Source organism: Leopardus geoffroyi, chromosome B3 (genome assembly GCF_018350155.1).
Source record: "Leopardus geoffroyi isolate Oge1 chromosome B3, O.geoffroyi_Oge1_pat1.0, whole genome shotgun sequence".
Taxonomy (NCBI): domain Eukaryota; kingdom Metazoa; phylum Chordata; class Mammalia; order Carnivora; family Felidae; genus Leopardus; species Leopardus geoffroyi.
Genome location: NC_059337.1, coordinates 40,413,457 through 40,437,973, shown reverse-complemented (window position 1 = coordinate 40,437,973; position 24,517 = coordinate 40,413,457). Strand labels below are relative to the sequence as shown.

The window sequence follows — 24,517 nt, the reverse complement described above, 5'->3', positions numbered from 1 at the left end:
GGCCCCGGGCGGCCCGCGGGACAGAACGCTGAGAGCCGCCGCCCGGCCGGTTGTGGATGGAGGTGGCGGAGCCCGCGCGGCGCGGGGAGTGAGCGGCGGAGCGGCCGGACTTCTGCGGACTCGCGATGGAGGAGGAGGTGAGGGCCAGGCCAGACGGGGGGGGGGGGGGTGGCCTGGGCTGGGGTCTTCGAGCCCCTTACATTTGTTGGGGTCGCAGGCTCAGGCCCTTGTTCCGATCAGCCCTCTCTCTTCGGACTCCGACACCTAACCCCTACCCCACCCCCATCTCTCTAGGCTGAGGCTAGGCAGATAGAGCAGGGGTGGGGGTAGTGTTCCGTGTCCCGCACTTCGCAGACACATCCTTCTACGTTATCTCTTTGGCTTCTCACACCAGCTGTGGGCATCGCGGTTGTTATAGTTCGCATTGGATTGAGGGGGAGACTGAGGCTCTGGTCAGTTGATAACTTGCTGAAAGTGGCCTGGAACTGGGCTCGAACCTGGTTACCGTTGACACCCCGTGTCGGCCGGGTCTGATCCTGAAGGGGTAGATTGAGTGTCCTGGAGAGTCTGTGGGGTCTGGAGTCCCTGCGTCAAGGAATCTTGAGTCTGTGACCGTGTCTGGTGGTGAGGATTGGAGAAGTTGCCTTTTTCTCCCCTGTATAAGTCCCTGTGATCCTCTTTCTCCTATCTTCTCCCTTGCCCCAGAATCAGGCCCACATAGGGGCTGATCCTGGTCCCTACCTTCCCCACATCCTTGGGAGGGCCAACTCCCTGGAGGAGCTGGGCAGCCTTGAGCTTCCCTCTTCCCCCTCAGGACCCTCTTGATCTGGAGTCGGCTCTGGCACTCAGTGACCCCTGCCCTTGAATTGCAAACTCAGTTCTCCCATCAGCCCCATCACCGAAGCATACAGTGAGCACTTAATGTATACATGTGGAATGAATTAATTGGAGCCGGGACCTGCTGAGTCTCAAGGACTTTGCTTCTTGTCCTCTGAGGGGGTCTCAGCTTTTGTCCCTCCCAGCCCAAGGGATGGGGATGTGTTTGCCTGGATAGATGGAGGGAAAAAATGAAGGCTTCACTCTTGGGGTAACCCTGGCCAGCTGGAAAGCCCTTAGGGGATCAGGCTGCCCGTGTCCCCATCAGTGTCCAGCTCCCTATTTCCTGGGGCCACTGTTTGTCAGGGTTCCTTCCAGGCCAGGCCCTGCATTTCTGTGGGATGGTAGATAAGTCACTTCCCCTCCCAGCCTGCGTTTCCTCTTCTATAAAATATAGGGCTTGGCCTCCTCCCTGGGTCCTGTGTGATTGTGTCCCCTTCTCTCAGAGTGGGTGGAAGGAGGGGGCAAAGTCAGGCCACTATGATTTGCTGTGGTTTCTTTCTGATAGGGGTAGGGCTGCCCTCCCCCACCCCAGGCCCCTGCTGTGAGGGTTAGACTGTCTGGTTGTGGCCCCTCCCCTTCTCCCAGAGGATGTGGGACAGGATTACTCCATCTCCAGATCTGCTCTGGCCCCCAATTAAGGGAAGTTCTCCTGGGGCCTCCTGGGCCAATGGTTTGTCTCCTGGCCAGCTCAGCCCAGCCCTGCACTCCCTCTAGTCCTGAGTTTCTAACATTGCCATTTACTGACTCCCAGATGCCAAGAGCTCCCCATATACCTGAGCCATCTAAGGGCTTGCCCACCTCCTCCCCACACAGAGGGGCTCCCTATCTCCTGCCTTGTCTTAGGCATCCCTCACTCTTGTCCTCCCATTCCTTCTCCTAATCACTTCTTGTTTCTCTAGGTCTCAGTGCTTGCCCATCTTTGTTTCTCTAAAACACCTCTTAGATCATAGTCACCTGCTCTGCCCCATGACCTCAGGCTGGCCTCACCTCACTCCCACATGGCTGTTTGCAGCCCTTCCCCTAGCTTACATTTCTCTCTGGGGGCCCCAGCTACCCTAGTGCCAACCCCCCTCAGCTTCACTGACCTCCTCTGTGCAATAACTTGGTAGTCTGAGGCTACCAGGCTGAGGCTGAGGCTTAGTGAAGAAGTTTGGGTCCAGACACTGGGCATTTGTCCATTTGAGTTCTCAGGCCCTCAGTTTCCCCATCCACAAAAAGAGGGAGGTGGGCAATCCAGAAATGTGATGATATGCATGCAAAAGCTTTGAAAACTGCGAATATAGATGTGGGATATTGTTGCAGCCACTGGAGTAAGGTTGAAAACCCAGAACCTAGGGTTTCTTTCCTGTTTCTGCCCTGGGGTTCCGCCCCCACCTTCTCTCTCTCAGTCATGCCTTTCCCTGCCTCGGCCTCTAGTGGCTCCAGGCGACTCATTTGTCCACGTCCATCTAGACAGAGGCAGGACAGTGTCCTGTCCAGCCCTGGTTTTGTGACCTTGAGCTAATCTCTTGCCCTTTCTGGCTATACTTTCTCATTCCATAATGAAGGGGTTGAATGAAGGGTCTCTTGATACCCTTTGTGTCCTCCCTTCTCCTCTGGGCCAAGGTGTGTGTCTCTTGCCTGCCTCACACTCCTACTAAAACCTTAGTTTCTGCAAGGACTTCCTAAACTAACCCCAAACCCCTACTGCACCAGAGAGCTGGGACTCATGTTTCCTTCCGGGTAGGTCCTATGTTCTCCCAAAAGGCTGGGGCCCTCAAGAGCAAGGGATGCCCTCCCCACCCTCAGACTGAAGACTTACCTTGTAGGGTCTCTGTTGCCCCCATCAGACTGCAAGTTCCCTCAGGGCAGAGTCTATGCTTCCTCTCTGATAACCCCATCCCAGGGCTCTGACATGGTGGGATCTTAACAGAGTTTGGTCAGCACATCATTGGGCTTAAAGGGCAAAGGTTGTCATAAGCTCCCTGAGGTGTGAGGTGCCAACAAGGTTTCTTCTGCTTGTCTCTGTCTTTCCACCATGGCCTGTGTTGTGGCTTTCCACCTGTTCCCTTCCCTTCTGTGCATAGTGTTAGGGTGACCTGACATCTTTTTCTTTTTTTCTTTTCTTTCGTGTCCTAAAGGAATGACACAGAGATCCTCCCACCTCAAGCAAAGGGGAGCCAGTCTCGTGCTCAGGGGTGCCTCAGGAGCTGCTCACAGTGGGCAAGGGAGGGTCTGAGTGAGGATGGGTGGGAAGAGAGAGGGTGAAACAGGAAGAACAGTGGTCAGCTGGTCAATAAGAGGAGAGAAGGCCGTGAAACTGGGCTGAGCAAGACAAAACCTCCCCTGTGAGCCCTGCCAAGAGGAGGGGCCACTTATTAAAACTTACTGGGGCATAGCCAGGCCCCCTGGTGGAAGTGTCTGAGGGCAGGGAGAGGGGCAGGGTGGAGGGTAGCAGGCAAGCAGGACTCTGGCCTCTAGCCAGGCCTCCCTTTGGTGGCTGTTGCTGTGGCTAATTCCTGACAAGGAGACCCTTCCTGGGCTTTGGTTCATGCCATCTCCAGCCCCTTGTCACTTCCCCCCACATCCCCAAAGTGCCTTCTCCCCTCAGTCCCACCCTGTTCCCACCCAGCCCTAAAGGCTTCTTTAGCTAACTCAGTCCCAGTATTCACTGGGCACTGCTCTGCTACACCCTGAGAGGACAGTGGTTAAGGCACAAGCTTTCAGCCTTGCCCCCTGGGAGCTTCCAGCTGACAGGAAGTTTTCATGTGTCAGACAGTGGGTGAGGCAGGCCTAGGAGGTCACAAGGGGAAGGAGTTTACAAAGGGGTGTGAGATCCCATGGGGTGGTGGGTGGGCCCCTGAAAAGCAGGAGGCAAGCTTGGAGCTCAGCAGTGGGAGACCAGTGCTTACTGCTCTGTGCAAGAGACACTGAGAGTCTGCAGGCCGAGGAGGTGGCCAACAGCGCCACTGTAGTTGCTGATGGAGGGGTGTGATGTGTGAAATGTGGGGTGGGGTTTCCCATTCTTCCCTTCTGGGCCTGGGCCTGGGCCAGCCTGTAGGGCTCACTGAGGAGATGAGGCCCCTGCCAGTCATGGTTGTGTAGCTAATGGGGGCTGAATACAGGGTCTCTGGTGTTGGGAGTGGTGCACGATAGGATGTGAGAGCCTCCCCCTTCTTCTCAAAGGTCCCTGAAGTCTCCTCTCTCCGTGGTCAGGGTGGCTCAGAACTGGCCTATAGGCAAGCCTCCCACTTCCACACTCCTCCCATCTGGGAAGATACTTTGGGACCATCTGACTTCCCCACTTCTCTAGTCATCTACAAATTAGGGAGAGATGCTGAGGGGCACACCACATTCCTAAAGCTCTTAGGGTACTGAGACCCAGCAGCTAAGCCCATAAAGGCCTTCTCCCGAATTCTGAACCAGGCCCAGGGAAAACATCCCTGAGAGCCGGAAGGGATGCCAGTGACAACAACAGTGACAATGACAGATACCATTTCCCAAGTTTAGGGTATTCTAGGCACCTCTTTATATGCCATATCTTTATTCAACAAACATTTATTGAGCACCTACTGTATGCCAGATGCTATCTAGGCACTGGGGATATTGCATGAAACAAAGCAAAAATCTTTGCTCTCATGGAGTTAAAATCCTTCCAACTTCTGTTATTATCACCATTTCACAGATGAAGAAACTAAGGCTTAGAGAGGTTAAGTGACTTGCCTATGGTCTGTGTGACTTGGGTGTCAAAAGCTCAGACTCTCAACCACTGGAGTGTGCAGTTCAGAGGGGTGGGGCCACAGTGAGAGCCAAGCTGGGGCTCCCTTGCCATGATATCGAGCAGGGAGGTGCTCAGCCCCTTGCCCAGCCCCTGACAACTCACCAGGCTTCTGCCTGGGCTTGTCTTTCCAAAGCCAGCTGTGGCCACAGGGTATCCCTGGGGAGAGGCATGCTCCTTTTAACTGGGGCCCCTTTTTTGAACTTTATGTAAATTATAAAGTACTCAAAATTAGTCAGTGCTAATTTCCTTCTAGCATCCTCTAGATTCGACACGCTCTTGACCTCCTCTCTTTTACCCTCTCCTTCACACTCACTGCTGTGGGCACCAGTCACTGAAGCAAAGTGGTTAGCAAATCGGTGTATTTTTATTTTCATTTCACAGATATTTCTCAAGCACCCATTATGTGTAAAGGAACAGTGCTAGGTGCTGGGGACCAGAGGTGAAATGAGCCCATCTGAAAGGCATGTACCTGACACCCAGCCACCTAAAAGTAGGTAATTGAGGGCTGGCCTGGAGGCTCCAGGGTGGCTGCCCATGTCTGAGAAGAGGACTCGAGTTTACCTCCTGTACCAGCCTGTGGTCGAAGGCAGAGTCCTTGGAGCCCTTACCAGACGGATGGCCGCCCACAAGTCCTGGCCTGTGGTGGGACTAAGAGCAGAGGACCCCCTGCTTTGGAGCAGGAAGCCGTAGAATGGATTCTCTTGAAGGGCAGGGATGGAGAGGCAGATTACCACTGCCTGCCTGCTTCCTTCCATCCTTCTTCTCCTGCTTGAATTGTCCTTCTCTGGGACGCCTTCCTGGGCCATCCAGACCTGAGCCAGCTGCCCCACTGTCCACTCTCACTCCCTTCTTCATGCCCCTTTCACTGTTCCCTTCATAGCGTTTCATGCTCCTTAATGTATTTATGTCTGGTGTTTGTTCAGCTTCTCCTTCCCTGCATCGCCAGCTCTATGAGGACAGAGATGCATTATTTTTATTGTTTCCTGCTTACTCCAGCACCAGTGACGTTGTCAGTGCTCAGTATAGTGTTTGTGGACTGGTTGAATGAATCCATGAGGCAGAATGGTGGAGCTGGAAGAACCTGGGGTCAGAGACCCGGTTTGACTTCTGGGTTTGTTTGTCCCACTGTGTGACTTTGGGAAGTCACACAGTTTGCTGTACCTCTCTGAGCTTCAGTTTGCTGTACCATGTGCATAATGATGCTTCCACCTCAGAGTAGTTATATCGTTTAAATGGGATGATGTGTGGCTCAGTATTGAGGTGGCTATTGCTATTATTATTGTTGTTGCTGTTGTCATTACTGTTAAGTCTTTTCTTAATAACTGTTTTTAACATTTATTTATTTTTGAGAGAGAAAGTGCATGTGAGCGGGGGAGGGGGAGAAAGAGAGGGAAACAGAATCTGAAGCAGGCTCTGTGCTGTCAGCACAAAGCCCGATGTGGGGCTCGGACCCATGAATTGTGAGATTGTGACCTGAGCTGAATTGGACACTTAACCAACCGAGCCATCCAGGCACCTCTATTACTGTTATTTCTGATACTTGATTAAGGAAGGATACCTGCCTTGGGAGTTGTGGGGAAGCTCATGTGGGATGATATAAGTAGGTACCCAGCAGAGGGACATATCCCTTGTGTGGCCATCGGACTGTGTGACCCCATGTTAGCAGCTTTCACGGCATGTCCTGTTGCTATCTTACAGGGTGTGAAGGAAGGGGGCGAGAAGCCTCGGGGAGCGAGGATGGCCGACAAGGCTGGCTGGATCAAGAAGAGCAGTGGAGGCCTCCTGGGGCTTTGGAAAGACCGATATCTGCTCCTCTGCCAGGCCCAGCTGCTGGTCTACGAGAATGAGGTAAGGACTCACCTGGCCCTGAGGTTGGGATTACTGGGGCAGGAGGCAAAGGGATGATGGCAGCCCAGGCCAGCAGAAGGATCCCAGAACTGGGACTGGAACACCTGCTCCACTTTTGACATGCTGTGCAACTGGATTTGGTTTGAGACCTGAGGCCTTGGGCAAGTGCCTAATCTTCTCTGGGTCTCTATGGTATGGGGACGATACCTCCAGGTGCAAGTCTCGGGCTCGTGCATGAGGGGCCCTTTGAACTGTATGTACATAGAAATGTGTGTGTCTCCTCAGTGTACTTCTATACTGTAACTCCTTGTCATTGGGCTAGGTTCAACATGAGTGAGTGTTCCAGAAAACTAGAGCTTCTTCCATTCAACCAAAACTTTGCTTGTTTGGAGTTCTTGCATACCTCTCATATGAGGCTCATAGTAGTCCCGTGAGGGCGTCATCACATCACATTCTATAGAGGGAGATATTGAAGCCCAAGGTGGCCAAATGATTGTTCAGCATCTCTGTGAATGAAGGAGTTGGGACCCAAACCAAATCCAGTGCTCTTTCTACCCATAGATTCTGGCGAGTAAACTCTGAAACTTATTTTTGGTGGAAATCCTCTAAAATATGTTGAATATCCTCTGCCTTATTCAACAGAAGGTGTTGGACTAAAGTGAGTCTTTCCTTCGTGGCTCAGAGTCCCCTATCATCAGATTATCCTATACTGCCTGACTGTACTTCTCAGCTTTTCTCTTTCCTTTAACATCAAGTGCCAGTCGCCACTTCTGCTGTCCTTGTGCTTCTCAGAGACCTCAGCTCCCCCCTCAGGCTTGTGCCCCTACTCATTTCAGTAGGCTTGAAACTTGGACCACCAAGGATGTTAAAATTGTGTGTTAAGTAAGAGTCGATGAAGCTCTGGGTGAGATCTGAGGAGGAAAGATGAATTTTGCTTGTGGATGCTGTTTGTGTTCTGGCACTGAGGCTGTTAGAAGGCCCATCCACTGAAAGTGGGCTATCACTGTGTGCCTCTGACAGATGGAATACATGGGGAAGAACTGGTCTGGGGGCAGAAGAGGGATTCTGCCTGTCCTCTCATCCTTTCTGAGCATCCCTCAGGTTATCTTGGCAAATTCATAACTGACCCAGGCCAAGAAAGGTTGGGCAACCAGATCTAACTGTTTAGAGGAGCTGCCTTTGAGAAGCACCTTGCCTTTCCTGCCTGAGTCCCCAGGCTCATGGAGTTGGGGTGTCAGAGAAGCAGCTGGAGGAGGGCAAGGGAATGAATTATGCAGGGAGCCCCCCAGATGTTCTCAACCGCTGCCGTCACCAAATTAGGATGTGCTGTGGCGGCAGCAGGGCGATATTTTTATAAATAAAGGCAGTTGTCACACCTTCCTCCAGTCCCAGCTGCCATAATAGTTGAGTGACAAGCCCCCAAGCTGTCAGCCTGTCAGGCGCTGCTAGACTTGTCCTGGGCTGTGTCTCTGCACCTGGCCACAGCTGGGAAGCAGGAAGGATTTTACATCCCGTAAACATGAAACATCTAAATCAGGCTTAAAAAAAAAATCACTATTAAAAACCTCAGTGCAGTTTCAAGAACTTTGCACTCAGGGGTGGGGGAGGTTGGCCCAGGAGTAGGAATTGAGAAATGCTTATTAGTTCAATTCCTCTTTCTGATGTAAGGAACTAGGCGAGTGCAAATGACTCTTGGCTGTTTCTTTGCTGTCAGTGAGGCTGACATTCCAAAAATGCTGCCCCCGCCCAGTGCCTGCTGGTTTATCCGTTTTTCTGAGCTGCAGAAGGGCCAGATGATTCAGCGTTTCGGGTGGAGAGGAGACCCAGGTCAGGCAACCCTGGGGAGCCGGGTGGTGGGGATGGACTGACTTTTTGTTCTCAGAGAGAGGAGGGTATATTTGGGCTACTAGTCGTCCAGTTGAGGGAGGCCTCTGCACATGGGGAGCTACTTTCTCTGGGACTGGGCATCCTTCCCCAGGCAGCTTCCTTTCTCTGGATGCAGGTGGGAGGGGACTTCCTGGGGTCTTACTCTGAGTCAGGTATTCAGTCCAGCAAACTGGTCCTATGTGTGCCCCTGTTGAGGGCTGCCCTTTGTAGGGCAGAAAAGAGAGCAGACACATGCAGCACAGGGTAGAGAGAAATGCCCAGCAGGGAGTTAGAGGACTGTTCTTCCCCATGGCACGGTGTCCCTAGAACCTAGTATGGTGCCTGCTCCTGGCAGGTGCTTTGTGGATGGGGGACCTCAGAGGAGAGAAAGCATCAGGGCTCAGGCTTGTGGGTATGGCGGGAGAGTTTCCTGGATCTTACTAGTCTTCATGTTGAGTGGAGGAACTTGAAAAGGATTGGAGACTAGGGGCTGCAAAGACATGCTTGGAGGCAAATACGGGAAAAGACACTTAACTGAACCTGGATGGGAAAGATCAGGCCACCCTGACCATCTGTCTGTTCTCCTTCCCTTGAGGGGCCAAACAGAGAGCGGGTCAGTGGTTATCACCCTTAGCTTTCCTTTGAAAAATACTGATGCTTGGGTTCCACATGCCCAGGTCCTGATGAAATTGGTCTGGGATGTTGCCTGGGCATTGGGGTTTCTAAAGCTCCCAGGTGCTAACAAGGTTGAGATTCTATGGTGTAAAGCAGAGGTTCTCAAACTTTTGTATACATCAGAATCACCTGAGGTGTTTGCTAAAAGTCAGATTGTTAGGTCCATTCTCCTATGGTTATGATTTAGTGGGATGGGGTCTGAGAATTGGCATTTCTAACAAGTTCTCAGGTGGTGCTACTGCGCTGGCCCAGGTACTACATGTAGAGAACCACTACTATAGAGCAACCTGTTGCTAAGGCATTGATCACCAAGCCTCTGACTGGCTGGGAGGAGTGTGGTGTGCTTGAAAGAGCTCCGGCCTGGGCATCAGGATATAGGTCTGAGTTTGGCTCTGCCCCTTGCATTTGTGTCCATGCTTCGTGGGCAAATCAGTTCGCCCCCAGGCCTCATTCTCTTTCTGTATACAGTGAGGTCAATTCTGGGGCTCTGGGCTTTCAGGTGATTGAGAGGTTCAGGAGAATCAGAGATGCAAAAGTGCTTGCTAAGTGTCAAGGTTTCTTAAAATATGCAGATTATCATGGAGGGAAATCAGGATCATGGAGGGAAATCAGGGCATTTCCTCTGCAAACAGTTGAGTCACTGCCTCCCAGATATTCCACCCAAAATGGCAGAGCACCAACACAGTCGCTGGGGATGCTTTTGCTGGCTCTCTGAGTGATGTCCAGTAGCAAGCATGTCCTTAACTTGTTGGCCAGCATCTAGGGCAGCTCTCCCCTCTAACTCCCACCCCCAGGGCTGGCTTCTTCTTCCCTGGATGCTCAAGGGTGAGAATGCAGCACAGTGAGAAGTTGTTCCATCTGGGTCTCCCCTGGAAGAGGAAGCAACTGACCAACATTGGGGAGCTTGTCCCAGGCAGCTTGCTGGAGAGGCACCTGGTAGGTGGAGCCCAAATGGAGAAAATAGTCAAGTGCCAGGGCTGTTGGGCAGGAAGGCAGCCCTGCCAGTGTCCTCGGTGGCCTAGAAGAGGCTGGCCCACTGTCCTGGCCACTGGTCTTCTTAGTGATGAGGCCTCAGGGTGGCAGGCTAGTGGGGGGATTGCTTTTGAAGGAACCCTTGCCATCTTCATTGTGTAGGCCACAGAGAGTGGCCTCTTCACCTAGCCAGGGGTCAGCAGAGGAAGATGCCAAGTGGGGAAGTCACTTCAGGATCATTGTGGTAAAGGCAGGCATGCAGCCCCAAACTTCCCTCTGTGGCTCTGCCTGGAAAGCCCTTTTATTTTTTTTTTCTTTCTCTCATTTTGTGATATCTTACTCCCTCTTCCAGGCTGCCTCTTCCACAAATCTCTGCCTGGCCTCGGGGCCTACATGGACCGCCAGGCAGGCTTCTCTAGCTTCCCTTGTTTCTTCCTTTGGCCTTAGGCACATTTGAGTCCGCCCCGCTACCCACCTCCAGGCTGGCTGCCCCATTTCTCATGTGGATGCTGAGCCTTGAGCCTCCCTCCAGCCAGCATGGACTGAATACTGTCTACTTGCCGGGGTTTGAATACCACATCTTGTGATTGATTGGCAGCTCAAGGTTGCCTTCTGATGGATTGATACCCTCACTGACTGAGAACAGGGTCTGCGGTGGGGCCTGGGTGTTGGAGGGTCTGGGTGAATTTGGCTCTCACTAGTTCATGGCCCCTCTATCTCCCTCCTCAGGACGAGCAGAAGTGTGTGGAGACAGTGGAGTTGGGAAGCTATGAGAAGTGCCAGGACCTTCGTGCCCTCCTCAAGCGTAAACACCGCTTTATCCTGCAGCGATCCCCGGGGAACAAGGTAGGGCTATGCCCACTGCTGTCTGACGTTCCTCCAGGTCCACCTGGGTTGGTTTGGGAAGATCACCCCTGGAAGGCTTTCTAATGCAGGCCAGGCCCCTGGATGTAGCCCCTGGAGGGTCTCTGGATTATGGCTGAGGCTCACACCCAGAGGCTGCCACAGGTTAGACCTTTTGCTCATTTTGGCCTGGAGTCTCCCCACTGCCTGGTTGATAGGAGATGCATTCGGGGCACTGCTTTGAGGTCTGGTCCCCTCTCCCCTTCCAGGCACTGGGGCCTCCTTCCCAGGCTATAGTTGGAGGTGGGGTCCTTGGCCTTTCCCCACATCCTGGACACATGAGGCACAGGGGCTGAGACAGGAAAGCTGGGGACTGAGGCCTTCAGCCCACCAGGCCTGCAGCACTGATACAGTCTGGGGCAGAGGGGAGGCTTTGGCCTCCACTTCATCTCAGGCCTTCTTGGGTGGGCCACCCATCCTGCCTCCGTCCTGGACTCAGTGCTCAGAGACCTGCGGCCCCCCAGCTTTCTTCCCTTTGCACTTTCCTTTTTTGGCTGAAGCCGGAGAAAGTCTCTTGCCTGGGAGGTTCTCCCCCTGGGACATGCTGTGTATGCAGATGATGTTTGCTGCTTGCACGTTTCTCTGGCAGGGAGTCTGGGTGGGTGTTGATGCATGGTATAGTTTCACAGATGTCAGGAGAGAGTTTAGATTTGAGGCAGGCATGTACAGCACCTCTTTCCAGCTTGCGCCCATCTGCAGCTGGGCCACGCCTCGTCCCAACCCCTGCACATCATGTGGAGCCTCGCAGAGTCAGGCTGAGTCACAGAGGCTGGGGGTTGGGGAGCATCTGGTCTGGGCCTGCTGGAGGCTACTCTGTTCTCCCCCAGCTTTAAGGCCCAGGAGCCTAAGTCCTCTGAGTGCTGGGGCTCGGGGCTTGGGGCCCTGGAGGAGGCTGTGGTGCGTTATTTACTAACCCTTTGTCCTACGCTGCAGTGGGTGGAGCACAGAAACAACTGTGGAGCTCTGGGAATTGGGGGTTGAGCCCAGGTTTCACTTGACATCTGCTGCTTAGGGCTCTTAAGAAGAGGAAAGCCATATTTTGGTCTTTCAGGCCAGTTAGCCCCTGCCTGTTCCTCTCTGAGCAGGCACTGTAGTTGTGTATGTGTGTGAGTGACATGCAGAGTACATTATGTAGAGGTGAGTGTTCACCTGACCATGGGTCTGCCTGGGTCTTCGTGTGTCTCTCTGAGTGAGCTTATATGGATGTGAGGCAGATGGGGTCATGCTTCTCTGTCCTCTGCCAGTGCTGTTCTTCTCTTCCCAGCTCTGACAATCAGCTGATGGTGGGCTTAGGTGGGTGGGGCCTAGCTCAGTGTGGGACTTACCTTCAGAGAGGCCTATTTGTGCAGCTGCATTCTTAGCTGCTTTGGCCAACACCCTGCCTTCCACCCCCCAATCCTGCCAAGAGTTCAGATTGGCTCTGGGTGACTCTGGGAACAGGATGATAAGTCAGGGAGATGAGTCTGTGGAGCAAGTTGTGGGGGCTGCAGGGCAGTGGGAGGACAGCACATCCAGTTCCAGCTCTCCCTGACTCTCGGCGCCCGAGGAACTCATACAGACAGCAGGGTTCCCCAGAGGTCAGATGGTGGACCGCCCGGAGCACCAGGTCTCCCATGTCTTCTCACCCTCCTTTCCTATCGCCCTGGGTGTTCCCCATCCTCAGTGAGGCCACACGCTGGCCAGGAGGTCACATGACCCTGGCTGTCTGGTCCTGAGGCCGCCTTTCCCCCCCCCCCTAATCAAATAAACAAAGACGCCAGTGTCTTGCATGCCCCTCTCCCCCTGCCTCCCATCCCCACACCCCTGCCATGAGGTCACAGGCGGACGCTGCCAGGAAGCAGGGTGGCCTAGCTGGCCCTTGCTGCCCTGCTGGTCTCGGCCAGCTTGGCCTGTTCCTCTTTCCTGCTGCCTCTCTCCCCCTCCCACTTTTTTCCTCTCTGCCATTTTGTCCTCCCCTCTTTCCCAGGCCATGTGGGCCTATTCTGTGGCCAGTCCTGTTGGTTCTGAAACTCCAAGCAGGGCCTGTGCCCCAGGGCTTCTTGGAAGGGCTTGAGAGGGACCTGTGTAGCCTGTGGCTCTTTAGGACATAGGGCCAGGGGCAGGGCCAGAGGAACAACTTCTTGGTATTTCACTTGTCCCCATTCTGGTCCCCCTTGTGGGATGCCTGGCTCATTCAGCCAGGATAACAAGGTTCCTTAGAGTGGGACTGGGTCCCATTTAACCTTGCATTCCCTCTCCTAGGGGGTTCCTTTGGCCAGTACAATAGGTCTTCCTGAAGCCACCTCCTTCACAGGGAGCAGAAGAGAACACAGGCTGGGGCGCCTGGGTGGCTCAGTCGGTTAAGCGTCCAACTTTGGCTCAGGTCATGATCTCACAGTTTGTGAGTTAGAGCCCATGTCAGGCTCTGTGCTGACAGAACCTGGAGCCTGCTTCAGGAACCTGGATCCTGCTTCAGATTCTGTATCTCCTCTCTCTCTGCCCCTCCCCCACTCATCTCAATAAATAAATAAATAAATAAATAAATAAATAAATAAATAAGAGAACACAGGCTGACCCCTTTTCCATGCCCAGGCCTGCCTCAGGTGGGCTGGTCATTGGGGAAGGATTGCAGGTTGGGTTGGGCCTCTGATCTTGTCCCACTGAGGCCCCAAGTAGTGCATAAGCCTGTGCAATGTGGGTTTGTGGGACTAGAACTCTTAGCTTGACTCCCAGGCCAGTGCTCTTTCTCTGCCCTACTCTTGCTCCATCTGTGGCTGATTTCAAGGGTATGCCTCTGCAGCTCTCCGGCATGCTGAATCCTCCACTGAGCAGGGGCCCCACCATCTCGGAGCCTGCAAGAAGGAGCAGCAGCTAGGCTCCAAGGGGCTGGCCCTGGGCTGCCTTTCTGGCAGTCCCCATCACAGGGCTGGGTAGGCCCTTGCAGAGCCTGGATGTTGCCACCGTCCCTCCCTGAGCCCCCTGCAGCCCTGATGGCTGGGCTAAGAGGCAGTTGCCAAGGTGCCCTGGGGTTTCTGACTTAACTGCAGATCTGCTGCCAGGATCGAATTTACCCTGGTCATGCAAATGAGCATTTGGCTGTGCCTGGCATGGGGAGGTGGGTGGGACCCAGGGCCCTGTATGAGGAGGAGGCGGCAGCAGCCAGGAAGAAGTTATATAACGAGGATGCTGCAGGGGCCAGGCAGACTGTGGTGTTACATAACATTGAAGGTGTCCGGAGGGAAGGCGCTATCTAACACCAGGGTGGGGGATGGGCATGCTGGCGACCCGCCCGACAAAGAACTAGGGCATCTTGAGGTCAGAGTGGGCAGTGACCCAAAAACGGGGCAAGGAAAGGAACTTTGGGCCAGTTCATTCATTTACTGGCTCATTCATTCAGTAACTATTTACTGAATACCTACTGTGTGCGGGGACCCTGGCATCAGTCCTGTTTAATTCCCTCAGCATTGTTTGGGTTAGGCATTATGCCTTTACCCAGATGAGGAAACTGGGACTCTTTTGTCAGAAGGAAGGCAATAGTGATAATTCCTTTTTTTTTTTCTTTATTCTTTTTGAGAGAGAGAGAGCAAGTGTGTGCACAAACGGGAGAGAGACAGAGAGAGGGAGAGAGAGAGAATCCCAAGCAGACTCTGCACTCTCAGCACAGAGCCTGACACGGAGCTCGAATTCAGGGACTGTGAGATCATGACCTGAGCTGAAATCAGGAGTCGGACACTGAGCCCCCAACAGTGATAATGCCTATTGCTGAGCACTCACTCTATGCCCAGCTCTACAGTCAACACTTCAGATACATATTTGATCTTCACAGCTCCATGAGGCAGGTTGTGGTGCCTCACAGGTTCCTTACAGATGAGGAAACTAAGGCTCAAGGTCAGCCAGCTGTAAGCAGTGTTCTGTCCAACTCACCTACTGCTATTGTGTCTGCCATGCAAAGTGGTCCCTCTGTTTGTGTGGTCTTGCTCCTTCTACCAATTCTTGTCTGATCTTGGATCCTGGCAGGGAGGGGGTTCTCTGAGCTGCTCTCTGTTTCTTCTTTTTTTTTTTTTTTTTTAGGATTAAAAACATTTATTTTTTTTTTTAATTAAAAAAAAATTTTTTTTTAATGTTTATTTATTTTTGGGACAGAGAGAGACAGAGCATGAACGGGGGAGGGTCAGGGAGAGGGAGACACAGAATCTGAAACAGACTCCAGGCTCTGAGCTGTCAGCACAGAGCCCGATGCGGGGCTCGAACTCATGGACCACGAGATCATGAACTGAGCCAAAGTCGGCCGCTTAACCGACTGAGCCAACCAGGCGCCCCTAAATTTTTTAAACATTTATTCATTTTTGAGAGACAGAGACAGAGCATGAGCCGGGGAGGGGCAGAGAGAGAAGGAGACACAGAATCCAAAGCAGGCTCCAGGCTCTGAGCCGTCAGCACAGAGCCTAACATGGGCCTCAAACTCACAGACTGTAAGATCATGACCTGAGCTGAAGTCGGATGCTTAACTGACTGAGACACCTAGGCACCCCAAAAACACTTTAAAATTAAAGTTTAATTTAATTTTACTTTATTTTATTTTATTTTTATTAAAAACATTTTTTTAATGTTTAATTTTGAGAGACAGAGAGAGCGCAAGCAGGGGAGGGGCAGAGAGACAGGGAGACACAGAATCTGAAACAAGCTTCAGGCTCTGAGCTGCCAGCACAGAGCCCAACGTGGGCTCCAACTCACGAACTGTGAAATCATGACTTGAGCCGAAGTAATATGCTTAACCAACTGAGCCACCCAGGTTCCTTATTTTATTTTAAAGTTTATTTATTTATTTTGAGAGAGAGAGAGAGCGCGCGCACACAAGGAGGGTAAGGGTAGAAAGAGAGGGAGAGAGACAGAGTCCCAAGCAGGCTCCACACCACCAGCACAGAGCCCGATGTAGGGCTCAAACCCACGAATGGTGAGATCATGATGAGCTCAAATCAAGAATAGGACGCTTGACCGACTGCACCACCCATGTGCCCCCCAATTTTTTTTATTTTTTAAGCAGTTTCTTTTTTTAACATTTATTTATTATTGATAGACAGAGACAGAGTGTGAGCAGGGGAGGGGCAGAGAGAGAGGGAGACACAGAATCCAAAGCAGGCTCCAGGCTCTGAGCTGTCAGCAGAGGCCAATGTGGGGCTCAAACTCACAAACTGCTAGATCATGACCTGAGCCGAAGTCAGATGCTTAAATGACTGAGCCACCCAGGTGCCCCTTTTTTTTTATTTTTGAGTAATCTCTACACCCAGCATAGAGCTTGAATTCACAACCCCAAGATCAAGAGTCACATGCTCTACCGACTGAGCTGGCCAGGTACCCCTCTCTGATTCTAATGTAAGAACTGGGAGCTCCTGCATGAGATGAGAAGGGATGCCTGGGGTGGGATGGGGTGTAGAGTCCTGAGTCATGGGATTACTTTATGTCACCTTGTGCAAGTCTCATCCCATCTGTGAGCCTCTGTTTTCCTCATCTGTAAGATGAGGGGGTTGAAATTGACCCTCAGTGCCCTTTCTCTCATACAACCTATGATTCAAGGCCAGAAAGGTTACCCTGGGACTTTTTCACTTGGCCAGGGCTGAGTGTGGGGCCTTCTGGAGAGCTGCATGTGGCCCTGGTTCCAGTGGGCCTTCACCAATGGACACCCTTCACATCTGTCACCTCTGTCACTGTAGTCAGCCTGGTGTGGATGTAGACTGGGACAGCTCCTACTTTATGGAAAAAACAGGCAGTTGGTCTGGGGAAGTCACATGGAATAAGACCAGATCTTGGCTCTTTCCACAGGGCAAGGCTGATTTGAATCCAAATCTCTGGCAGCATCATGCTGAGAGCCAGCCCCTTCTTTGCTTGATCTATCTCCTCCCCTCCCTCAAAGCCCCTTGTCAGACCTGTTGTGGGGGGTCATTTCAGTTTGCTCCTGACCAGCTGTGCCATCACAGGCTTTGGGATCTGGGATGGGAAACTTCCTTAAGACCCCAAATGTGAACTCTGTTAAACATCTGCCATCCACCCCATCCATGTCCCCTGCAGGTCAGCGACATCAAGTTTCAAGCAACCAGTGGGGAGGAGAAGGAATCCTGGATCAAAGCCCTCAATGAAGGGATCAACCGAGGCAAGAACAAGGCTTTTGATGAGGTGCGATGCAGTCCTATGGATGGCTCTGTGTCTCCTTTCCCGCCATGTGTGATCTCAGAGAGGATCCTGCCCCACACCCCCCCCCACTTCAGACAACCCTGAGATTATGCTACAGACACTGGGACATCTACTGTTGTTACCTCATTTAATCACAACACCCCTCAAAGTGTTCTCATTTTAAGGATGAAGAAACTGAGGTGTCAGGAAATTAATTTGTTTTAAAGTAAAAAGTGAATAGGTAGAGAGTAGAATTTAACTGGTGGCAGCCATGCATCCTTTCCAACCCAGCCTCAGCTGAAAATAGCAGGTGGGCCCAGGCCAGAGGGGTCTGGGCGGGGGGTGTCTGAGAGCTTGAAAGCTCTCTTTTCAGTTTGGCTGTAAAGTCCAGGCTGGGCTGGCTTTGGCCCTGGGCCTCCCCATCTGTCTGCAATGACTACCTAGCCCCCTGTACTGTAGTGTGACTCTAGCACCAGTGGCTGTGATTAGGTTTGAGGTAGGCAGGGTATCCCATGGGGCCAGATCTCCTAGGGTGGATTTTCTCTGACATCATGGATTTGTAGCTCTTTGAGCTAAAATTGACCTGGGGTCCACCTAAACTGACCCCTTGGATTGCAGAAGCCTAAGACCTGAGGGGAGGAATCTTCCCAAGCAAGTCTCTCTTAACACCCAGGTCTCCTGACTCACAGCCGTGGTTTCTATGTCATGTTTTATGAGACTGTATCTTGCTCAGCCCTTCACTAGCTAGAGAAACTGTCCCCGTTTCATGGGTGAGGGGTGATAGAGCATATTGTAGGTATTGGAGGCCCCAGAAACATGGGCTGGATGTCAGCCCAGTTTTGGTGGAACAGTCAGGAACAGAGACAGTTGAACCTCACCCTCATCCCCACCCAAGGTGGGCCTGACTTTGAATCTGACCTAAGGGCTGAAGAGTCTTAGCCATACTCCCCATCAAGGACAAGCTACTTCGGGGTTCAGAGTCTGGATTTCCCATGCAAATCTTATTTACTCTTCCCAACTACTCCTGACTGTCTTTCCTTACCATCAGAGAGGATTTTCTGTCTTCTAGACACCCTGGCCCAAAAGGGGCAGAGGACTTGCTCTCTCCTGGGCTATCCCCAAGGGACCTGGGAGAAGGATTGGGTCCATTTTCTGGGAGGCAGGCACCAGGGGATCATAGGCTGCCTTGTCTCTGCTCCCACAGCTAAGCATAAAAACAGCCTCAGGGCTGTTTGTATATATATGCAAGTATACTGAAGGGCAAGGGCTGGTAGCCCATATCCAGGCAGGAAGACTGAGGCAGAGAGCGTGGCTGCAGAGAAAGGGAGAGCCTCAGATGGCAGAGAGATGACAAAGACAATATAGGGACAGGAAGCAAAGCAGAGGTCCAGACACAGGAAGGTGCCTTAAAGAGAGGGCCAGAGGTAGGGCCCTGACCCTATAAAGGGAAGATGTGGGTGTAGACCGTGCCTCTGAGTCAGGTTAATGTCTGGGCATTTCTTCCTCTCCCCAAGGCCTGCTGGGCACTAACCTTGTTCCCTCTTCCCAGGTAAAAGTGGACAAGAGCTGTGCACTGGAGCATGTGACACGGGACCGGGTGCGTGGGGGCCAGCGGCGCCGGCCACCTACAAGAGTCCACCTGAAGGAGGTAAGACTTTGTCCCAGCTTAGACAGGTAGGAGGTCAGGTGAGCCTGGGACCACAGCTCCTTAGGGTGGTAGCCAAGCTTGGGGCCACCTTTCTCCTGGAGACTTTTGGAGCTGGGGCTTTCTGAGTGGTATATGGGGTGTCTGTGTGTGGAGGCTCATGTGTTATATGTGCTTGGGGTGTAGATGTACCTGCTTTGCTTATTGAGTCTGCACATTGCCCTTACTCAGAGTTGGTCCCTAAGGGACACTAAGACCCTGAGGCTGGTCCCTGCTTCTCAGAGCTCAGCTTCCAGATGGAGAAAAGACCTGTCCACAGACTGCTTCAAGCAGAGTTATGACTAACTTCTATATAGAGGAGGGCTCTCAGAAGCCAGGCAAGAGAGACCACAGAGGGCCCATTGGCACTTGAGCTGACCCATGAAGGACAAGAAGGGCTTCAGTTGTCAGACTTGATGTGAGGGAGCTCTCTGGCCACAGGAATGACCTGAGCTGAGGCAGGAGGGTTTAGGGCGTGCTGAGTCCCTTTGACTACACATCCCTTTGGGGTGTGCAGGAGCTGGGGATGGGATGGATAGGAGGGTACATTCCAGAGGTCAGTTTGATGCCCAGGGTAGCATGGGTTGGGTTAAGGGAGAGAGAGGCAGGGGGCCAGGAAGAAGAGGGAGGAGGTGGGCCCTCCAGGGCTCAGGAGGGGCCAATGGGAGAGACCCTGGGAAGCAAGAGACATCTGGGCTTGCCACTGAATACAGGGCTAGGGGAGGTGGGCCAGACAGAAGGGGAGGGTTGTCAGAGGTGCCCCAAGCCTGACTGGGCGAATGGAGGCCCTGGACCAGGAATTGGGAGAAGTTATGGGCACAGTGAGGGTAAGGGAAGAGCCCTTTTTTGACCAATGTTGTTGATGGCGGGTGGATGGTGAGGGGAAAGATTTTGGAGGCCAGGAAAGAACCTTGGCAAATGCTACATTTGGTGGTGGGGGGGGTGGGGCAGGCAGTAGACAGCCAAGGAAGAGAAAGCCAGAGAGGTGAATGGCACCTCCAGAGAGAGAAGGGCACAGGATGTGTTATCAGCCAGGTTGGCATCCACAAGTCACAGGGGCAGGTCTGGGGAAAGCGGCAGGCGGTGACCCCATCAGAGAAGGGCTCAGCTTAGGTTTCCCAAGGGGTGCAGAGCTGGGGGTGCCAGAGGGAAGGGGACCGTGGTAGGGAAGAGGGAGAAGGGAAGGGGCCGAGGTCATTGGGGAGATTGTTTTTGAAATGTTTTTGGTTGTTTTTGAAATGACACGTCTGTCAGCTGAGGGAATAAAGCCCACAGAGGGAATGCCTGAAGTAGCCAGAGAGAAAGGGAATGCCTGAGGGGGAGGGCTACGTGTTGGGGAAGGGCCAGTCTTGGGAAGAAGGACCCCCTGAGAAGAATTCAGAGAGGCACTCCTGTCCCAGTGACTGAGCAAGTATATGTATTGGCCAGATCCCCTGTGGTAAATGGGAGTGGGGTTCTCAGCCAAGACGCCACTCACTGTAAGGGACCTTGAAGAGGCCTCCTGCCCAGCCCTGCTCCAGGGCCTCTGAGGCTCCTTGGGAGGGTCTCCATGACCGTGGGGCTGCTGGGTGTCTCTGTAGGTCCCTCGGGCCAGGTGCGGGGCAGCTGCCAACTCAGTGCAGCTGTTCTTCTCTGGCGGTCAGCTGCAGTATGGGGCTGCCTGTGTCTGGGGTCACATCTGACGGCATGAGGAGAGTAGGCACTGGCTGCTGAGCAGCTGGGCAGGCAAAGGCTGCAGAGATGTGGGCTGGAGGGCTGGGCGTGAGGCTGGCAGGTCATACAGCGGTCTCCAGAGAGGGGAAGCAGAAGTAAGTGGGCTCGAGACAACTTGGGAGGCCGTGTTTGAGTCCTGGTCCCATTGCCCCCCTGGATGGGTGCTTGCACAGATGGAGTTCTCTCAAGGCCATAGAGCCAGAAAGGGGTCAAAAACAGGGCTGGAGCCATGTCTCTTGCTGCCCAGACCAGTACAGTTGCCACTAAAAAGCAGTCTTTTTCACAGGCTGGGGCACCAAGACGACACCCTATCTCTGACCTGGCTTGTGATTCCAAAACAGGGAGTTCTGTGGGAGTGAGGGAGAGGAGAGGATTCATCAGAGAATCACTTCAGCATCTAATCATGTGACCTTGGAAGCCAGGGCAGAGGATGTGGAGAGTGGGAGGCTGGGGGCCTGGGCAGCCTGGATGGGAGGACTTGAGTACCTTATGGGTGGGCACAGATCCAAATGCCAGTCATCCAAGATGACACCTGTATACTGTCCCTTACCAGGTAGCCAATGCAGCTTCTGATGGGCTTTCGCGCCTGGACCTCGACGTGCCAGATAGTGGGCCGCCAGTGTTTGGCCCCAGCAATGATGTCAGTGCAGCCCAGCCCCAAGAGACACTCAGGCCCCCTATGCCTCCTACCAAGCCTTCCCCACTGCCGGAGACCACCAGCCTCAGTGACAGAGTGGAGACTCCTGCCGGGGAGAGAGCCCCATCCCCTGTCTCAGCAAGCTCTGAGTCCCACCAAGCGAACTCAGAGACTCCAGTACAGGAGGACAGTGGCCCTGAGCAGACCCCCAGCGTGGTCCTGCCTGACAAACTGAAGGTGAGCTGGGAGAACCCCAGCCCTGAGGACGCCCCTGACTTTGAGAGTACAGAACTCCAGGTGCCCTGCTCTGAGGCTTCTGAGGCTGTGCCCAAGGAGGGTGGGAAGCCTCCTACACCCCCACCCAAGATCTTATCAGAGAAACTGAGAGCTTCCATGAGTGGGATGGCGGCTTCTGGGCCAACCCAGAGTCCTGAGGCCTCTGAAACCTCGGCCCCAGATCCAGCACAGATGTCAGTGAATGGCGTGGATGACAGTCTGGAGCCTGTCAATCCACCCCAGGCCTCGGGCATCCCAGAAACAACCCCAAAGGATGCAACAACGTCCACAGCACTGCCCTGCTGGGACCTGCCATCTCATTTCCATCCCCGCTGTTCCTCCCTGGGGAACCTGCTTGGGGAAGGCCCCCGGCGTCCACGGCAGCCTGGAGAACGGCTGTATCGGGCCCAGCTGGAGGTGAAGGTGGCCTCAGAACAGACGGAGAAACTGTTGAACCAGGTGCTGGGCAGTGAGCCGGCCCCTGTGAGCGCTGAGGCATTGCTCAGCCAGGCTGTGGAGCAGCTGAGGCAGGCCACCCAAGCCCTGCAGGAAATCAGAGATCTGGGAGAGATGAGCCAGGAAGCACCTGGGCTACAGGAAAAGCGGAAAGAGCTGGTGACCCTCTACCGGAGAAGTGCACCCTAGGGCCTGCCAGGCCAGGGTGTTGTCCCTCCTAGCCAACCCAGTCCATCAAAGCCCAGCCCTGCCAAAAAACATGCTTCTGCTCAGGCCGTAGAAAGGCCATCAGGCATGTTGGGGGTATGGCCAGGAACTATGGAGATTCCTGGTATCCTTCCTGCCCTGCCCTGGCCAATGGTGCCAGGAGCCACCCAGGACCACTATCTGACTATCTGGCCCAGTTTCTGGGCTTGGGCAGGGAGCACACACTTGGTTGCTTGCATGGTTGTTCTGAACTGCCCTAGGGCTTTAGCATGGCACTTGGGGTTTCTGGGGGTGGCATCATCTCTGCTTCCCACCCCCAGTAGTTTACATTCCTGACTTCTGAATAGAGCACAGCTGAGCCCCCCCTCCTCCCCACCCCGCCACAGCTCCCACATCCAGATGTTCCCGGGCAGAGAGTGTCATGGCAGAGGCAGCTTTGAGCCGTAACTAGCCTTCCCTACCCACCTACTCGCAATAGCTGCCAAGGCCTTGGGTCCAAGTTATAGGTTTTTCTGTCAGCTGAGACCTGGAATCCAGCCAGGGCCTGTGAAGGCAGGTGGAAGGCATCTGTGTGGGATTCCTATTCTGCAGGCCTTCCTCTCTGGTGAACTGTGATTGGAGGACTCCAGGGTAGAGGAAGAACTTGAAGGGTCTCCTAGTCTAGTCTCTCCCCCTGGACCAGCTTGTGTCCAGCCCTCCACATTTCCTGTAGAGGTGAACCCGAGAATGGCTCTGAGGTCAACATCAGAAAATCCTGTACCTACTTCATTATAAATGAACCTTCAGAGGAGAAGCCACCTCAACTTCTGTGCCTCCCCAGATGGGATTTATATCTGGCTCTCTATGCTTCTTCCTGAACCCAAACAGGCCCAACATCCCAATCATTTCTTTGGATGCTGATGGGGGTATGTTGGGGCCTAAAATCACTTCCCTTCCCCTCTTCCCCTCTGGCTCAGGCCGTAGATGGACTGCTCTTCCTGAACTTCCTAGTGGAAGGGGCATTTCCTTTTGTCCCTTTCCTGGTCCAAGCCCGCAGCCTGGGCCTCTCCCTATCTGTCGCCTCCCCTCCACCCCAGTTCTCCCTGCACTTGTCCCTGACTCTGGGAACACACCCAATCTCCATCTAGGTGCAGAGGCCCTGAAGGCATGGCCACTCTCCCTGGGACCTATAGGAGTAGGAGCAGCTTCTGAAAGGCCTGCTCAGGGGGTTTTTAGCATGTGCACTTTTATTTACTGGAAGAGGACAGGGAGGGTCACAGCTGCATGTCCTGGCCTTTCTGCCCACTGCTCCACCACCAGTCGTGCCCACTGAGACCTGCCAGTACAGGTCAATGCCTTCTTTACTGTACTTCTACTTTGTTCTTGAGGGTAGTGGCCAGGGATCAAGAGGGGCAGATGTCCACTCTGCAGCCTATACTGGGCAGAGGTGGAGGTAAACAGCAATGTCCTGACCCATGAGCCCCCACGGGCCTTCTCAAACTACACTCTTTGGACAAACGAGGCTCCCATGCCACGGTCTGCCTGTCCCTCCATCTGCCTTCAGTATGAAAGCAAGAATGGCATCAGGTGCCTAGTCACATGGCCCCCTGCACTCTTCTTTTGGGGAACAGCTTTCCCCCACCAGCAGCCTGGACCAGCTGGGGCTTTAGCCAAGTCACCCGTTTCCAGGGACTAGAGCCTCAGTTTCCTCCTCGGATAAATGACCAGATTGAGCAAGTAGCTCTGGGGCCATCTCAGTGACCTAATGCCATTATGGGGTTCTTATGGGATTCCTGTGCCTTGGTGACCTGGGCCCCAAGGGGAGGGGTAGAAGAATTGGGAATATGCAGGGTCTGCCTGGCCTGCCTCCTTGAGGAGGATAGCATTCCATGTCTTCTGTTTATGAAGCGCCTTTCTTGAAGTTTGGCAATAAATCCCTTTTTATGGAACTTCTCTGCTGCAAGCCTGTTTGTTGGTGTGGGGACCAGCTCTAGGGCTGGCCTCAAGGAAGCAGAGGACAAGCAGTGGGTGGTCAGTGGCATCAGTGGTCCTTTAACCTTCCTTCTAGTGCTTCCTTCCCATAGGCTTGGCTGCATCTTTGCTAAACTCAGCCAGGCCCTCCAATTTTACCCCCTCCCCACCCCTACCTACATGTTTCTATAGGCTGGGAGCTAAGTGTCGTAAGGCACAATGCTTTTCAATTTTTAGAAACTTAATTTGGAAATGATTTCGAATAGAAAAGTTGCAATAATAAGACCAGTACAAAGAACACCCACGTATTCTTTATCAGATTGACCCATTGGTTTATCTTTTGAGTGCTTTGTGTCTTTAACATATATAATTTTTTTTCTGAATCATTGGGGAATTAGTTTTCATGGTCCCTTATCCATAAATACTTCAGTGAGTATTTCTTAAGTATATTCTCTCATGTAACCATAATACAGTTATCAACTTCAGTAAGTTTAACACTGGCATACTTATTATCGCTCTTATTTCAGTTTTGTCATTTGACCCG

At 53.1% G+C, this 24,517-nt stretch overlaps 1 protein-coding gene across 1 annotated transcript; it reads left to right on the top strand.

Annotated features, from left to right (window-relative positions):
- PLEKHO2 (pleckstrin homology domain containing O2) lies at window positions 1-23,951 on the top strand. Its single transcript, XM_045449458.1, has 6 exons — window positions 1-137; window positions 6,338-6,487; window positions 10,730-10,846; window positions 16,949-17,053; window positions 18,600-18,698; window positions 21,001-23,951. Exons 1-6 carry the CDS (start codon window positions 126-128, stop codon window positions 22,003-22,005), a joined length of 1,488 nt encoding a protein of 495 aa, XP_045305414.1. The 5' UTR covers window positions 1-125; the 3' UTR covers window positions 22,006-23,951.
- Window positions 23,952-24,517: the final 566 nt, after the last annotated feature.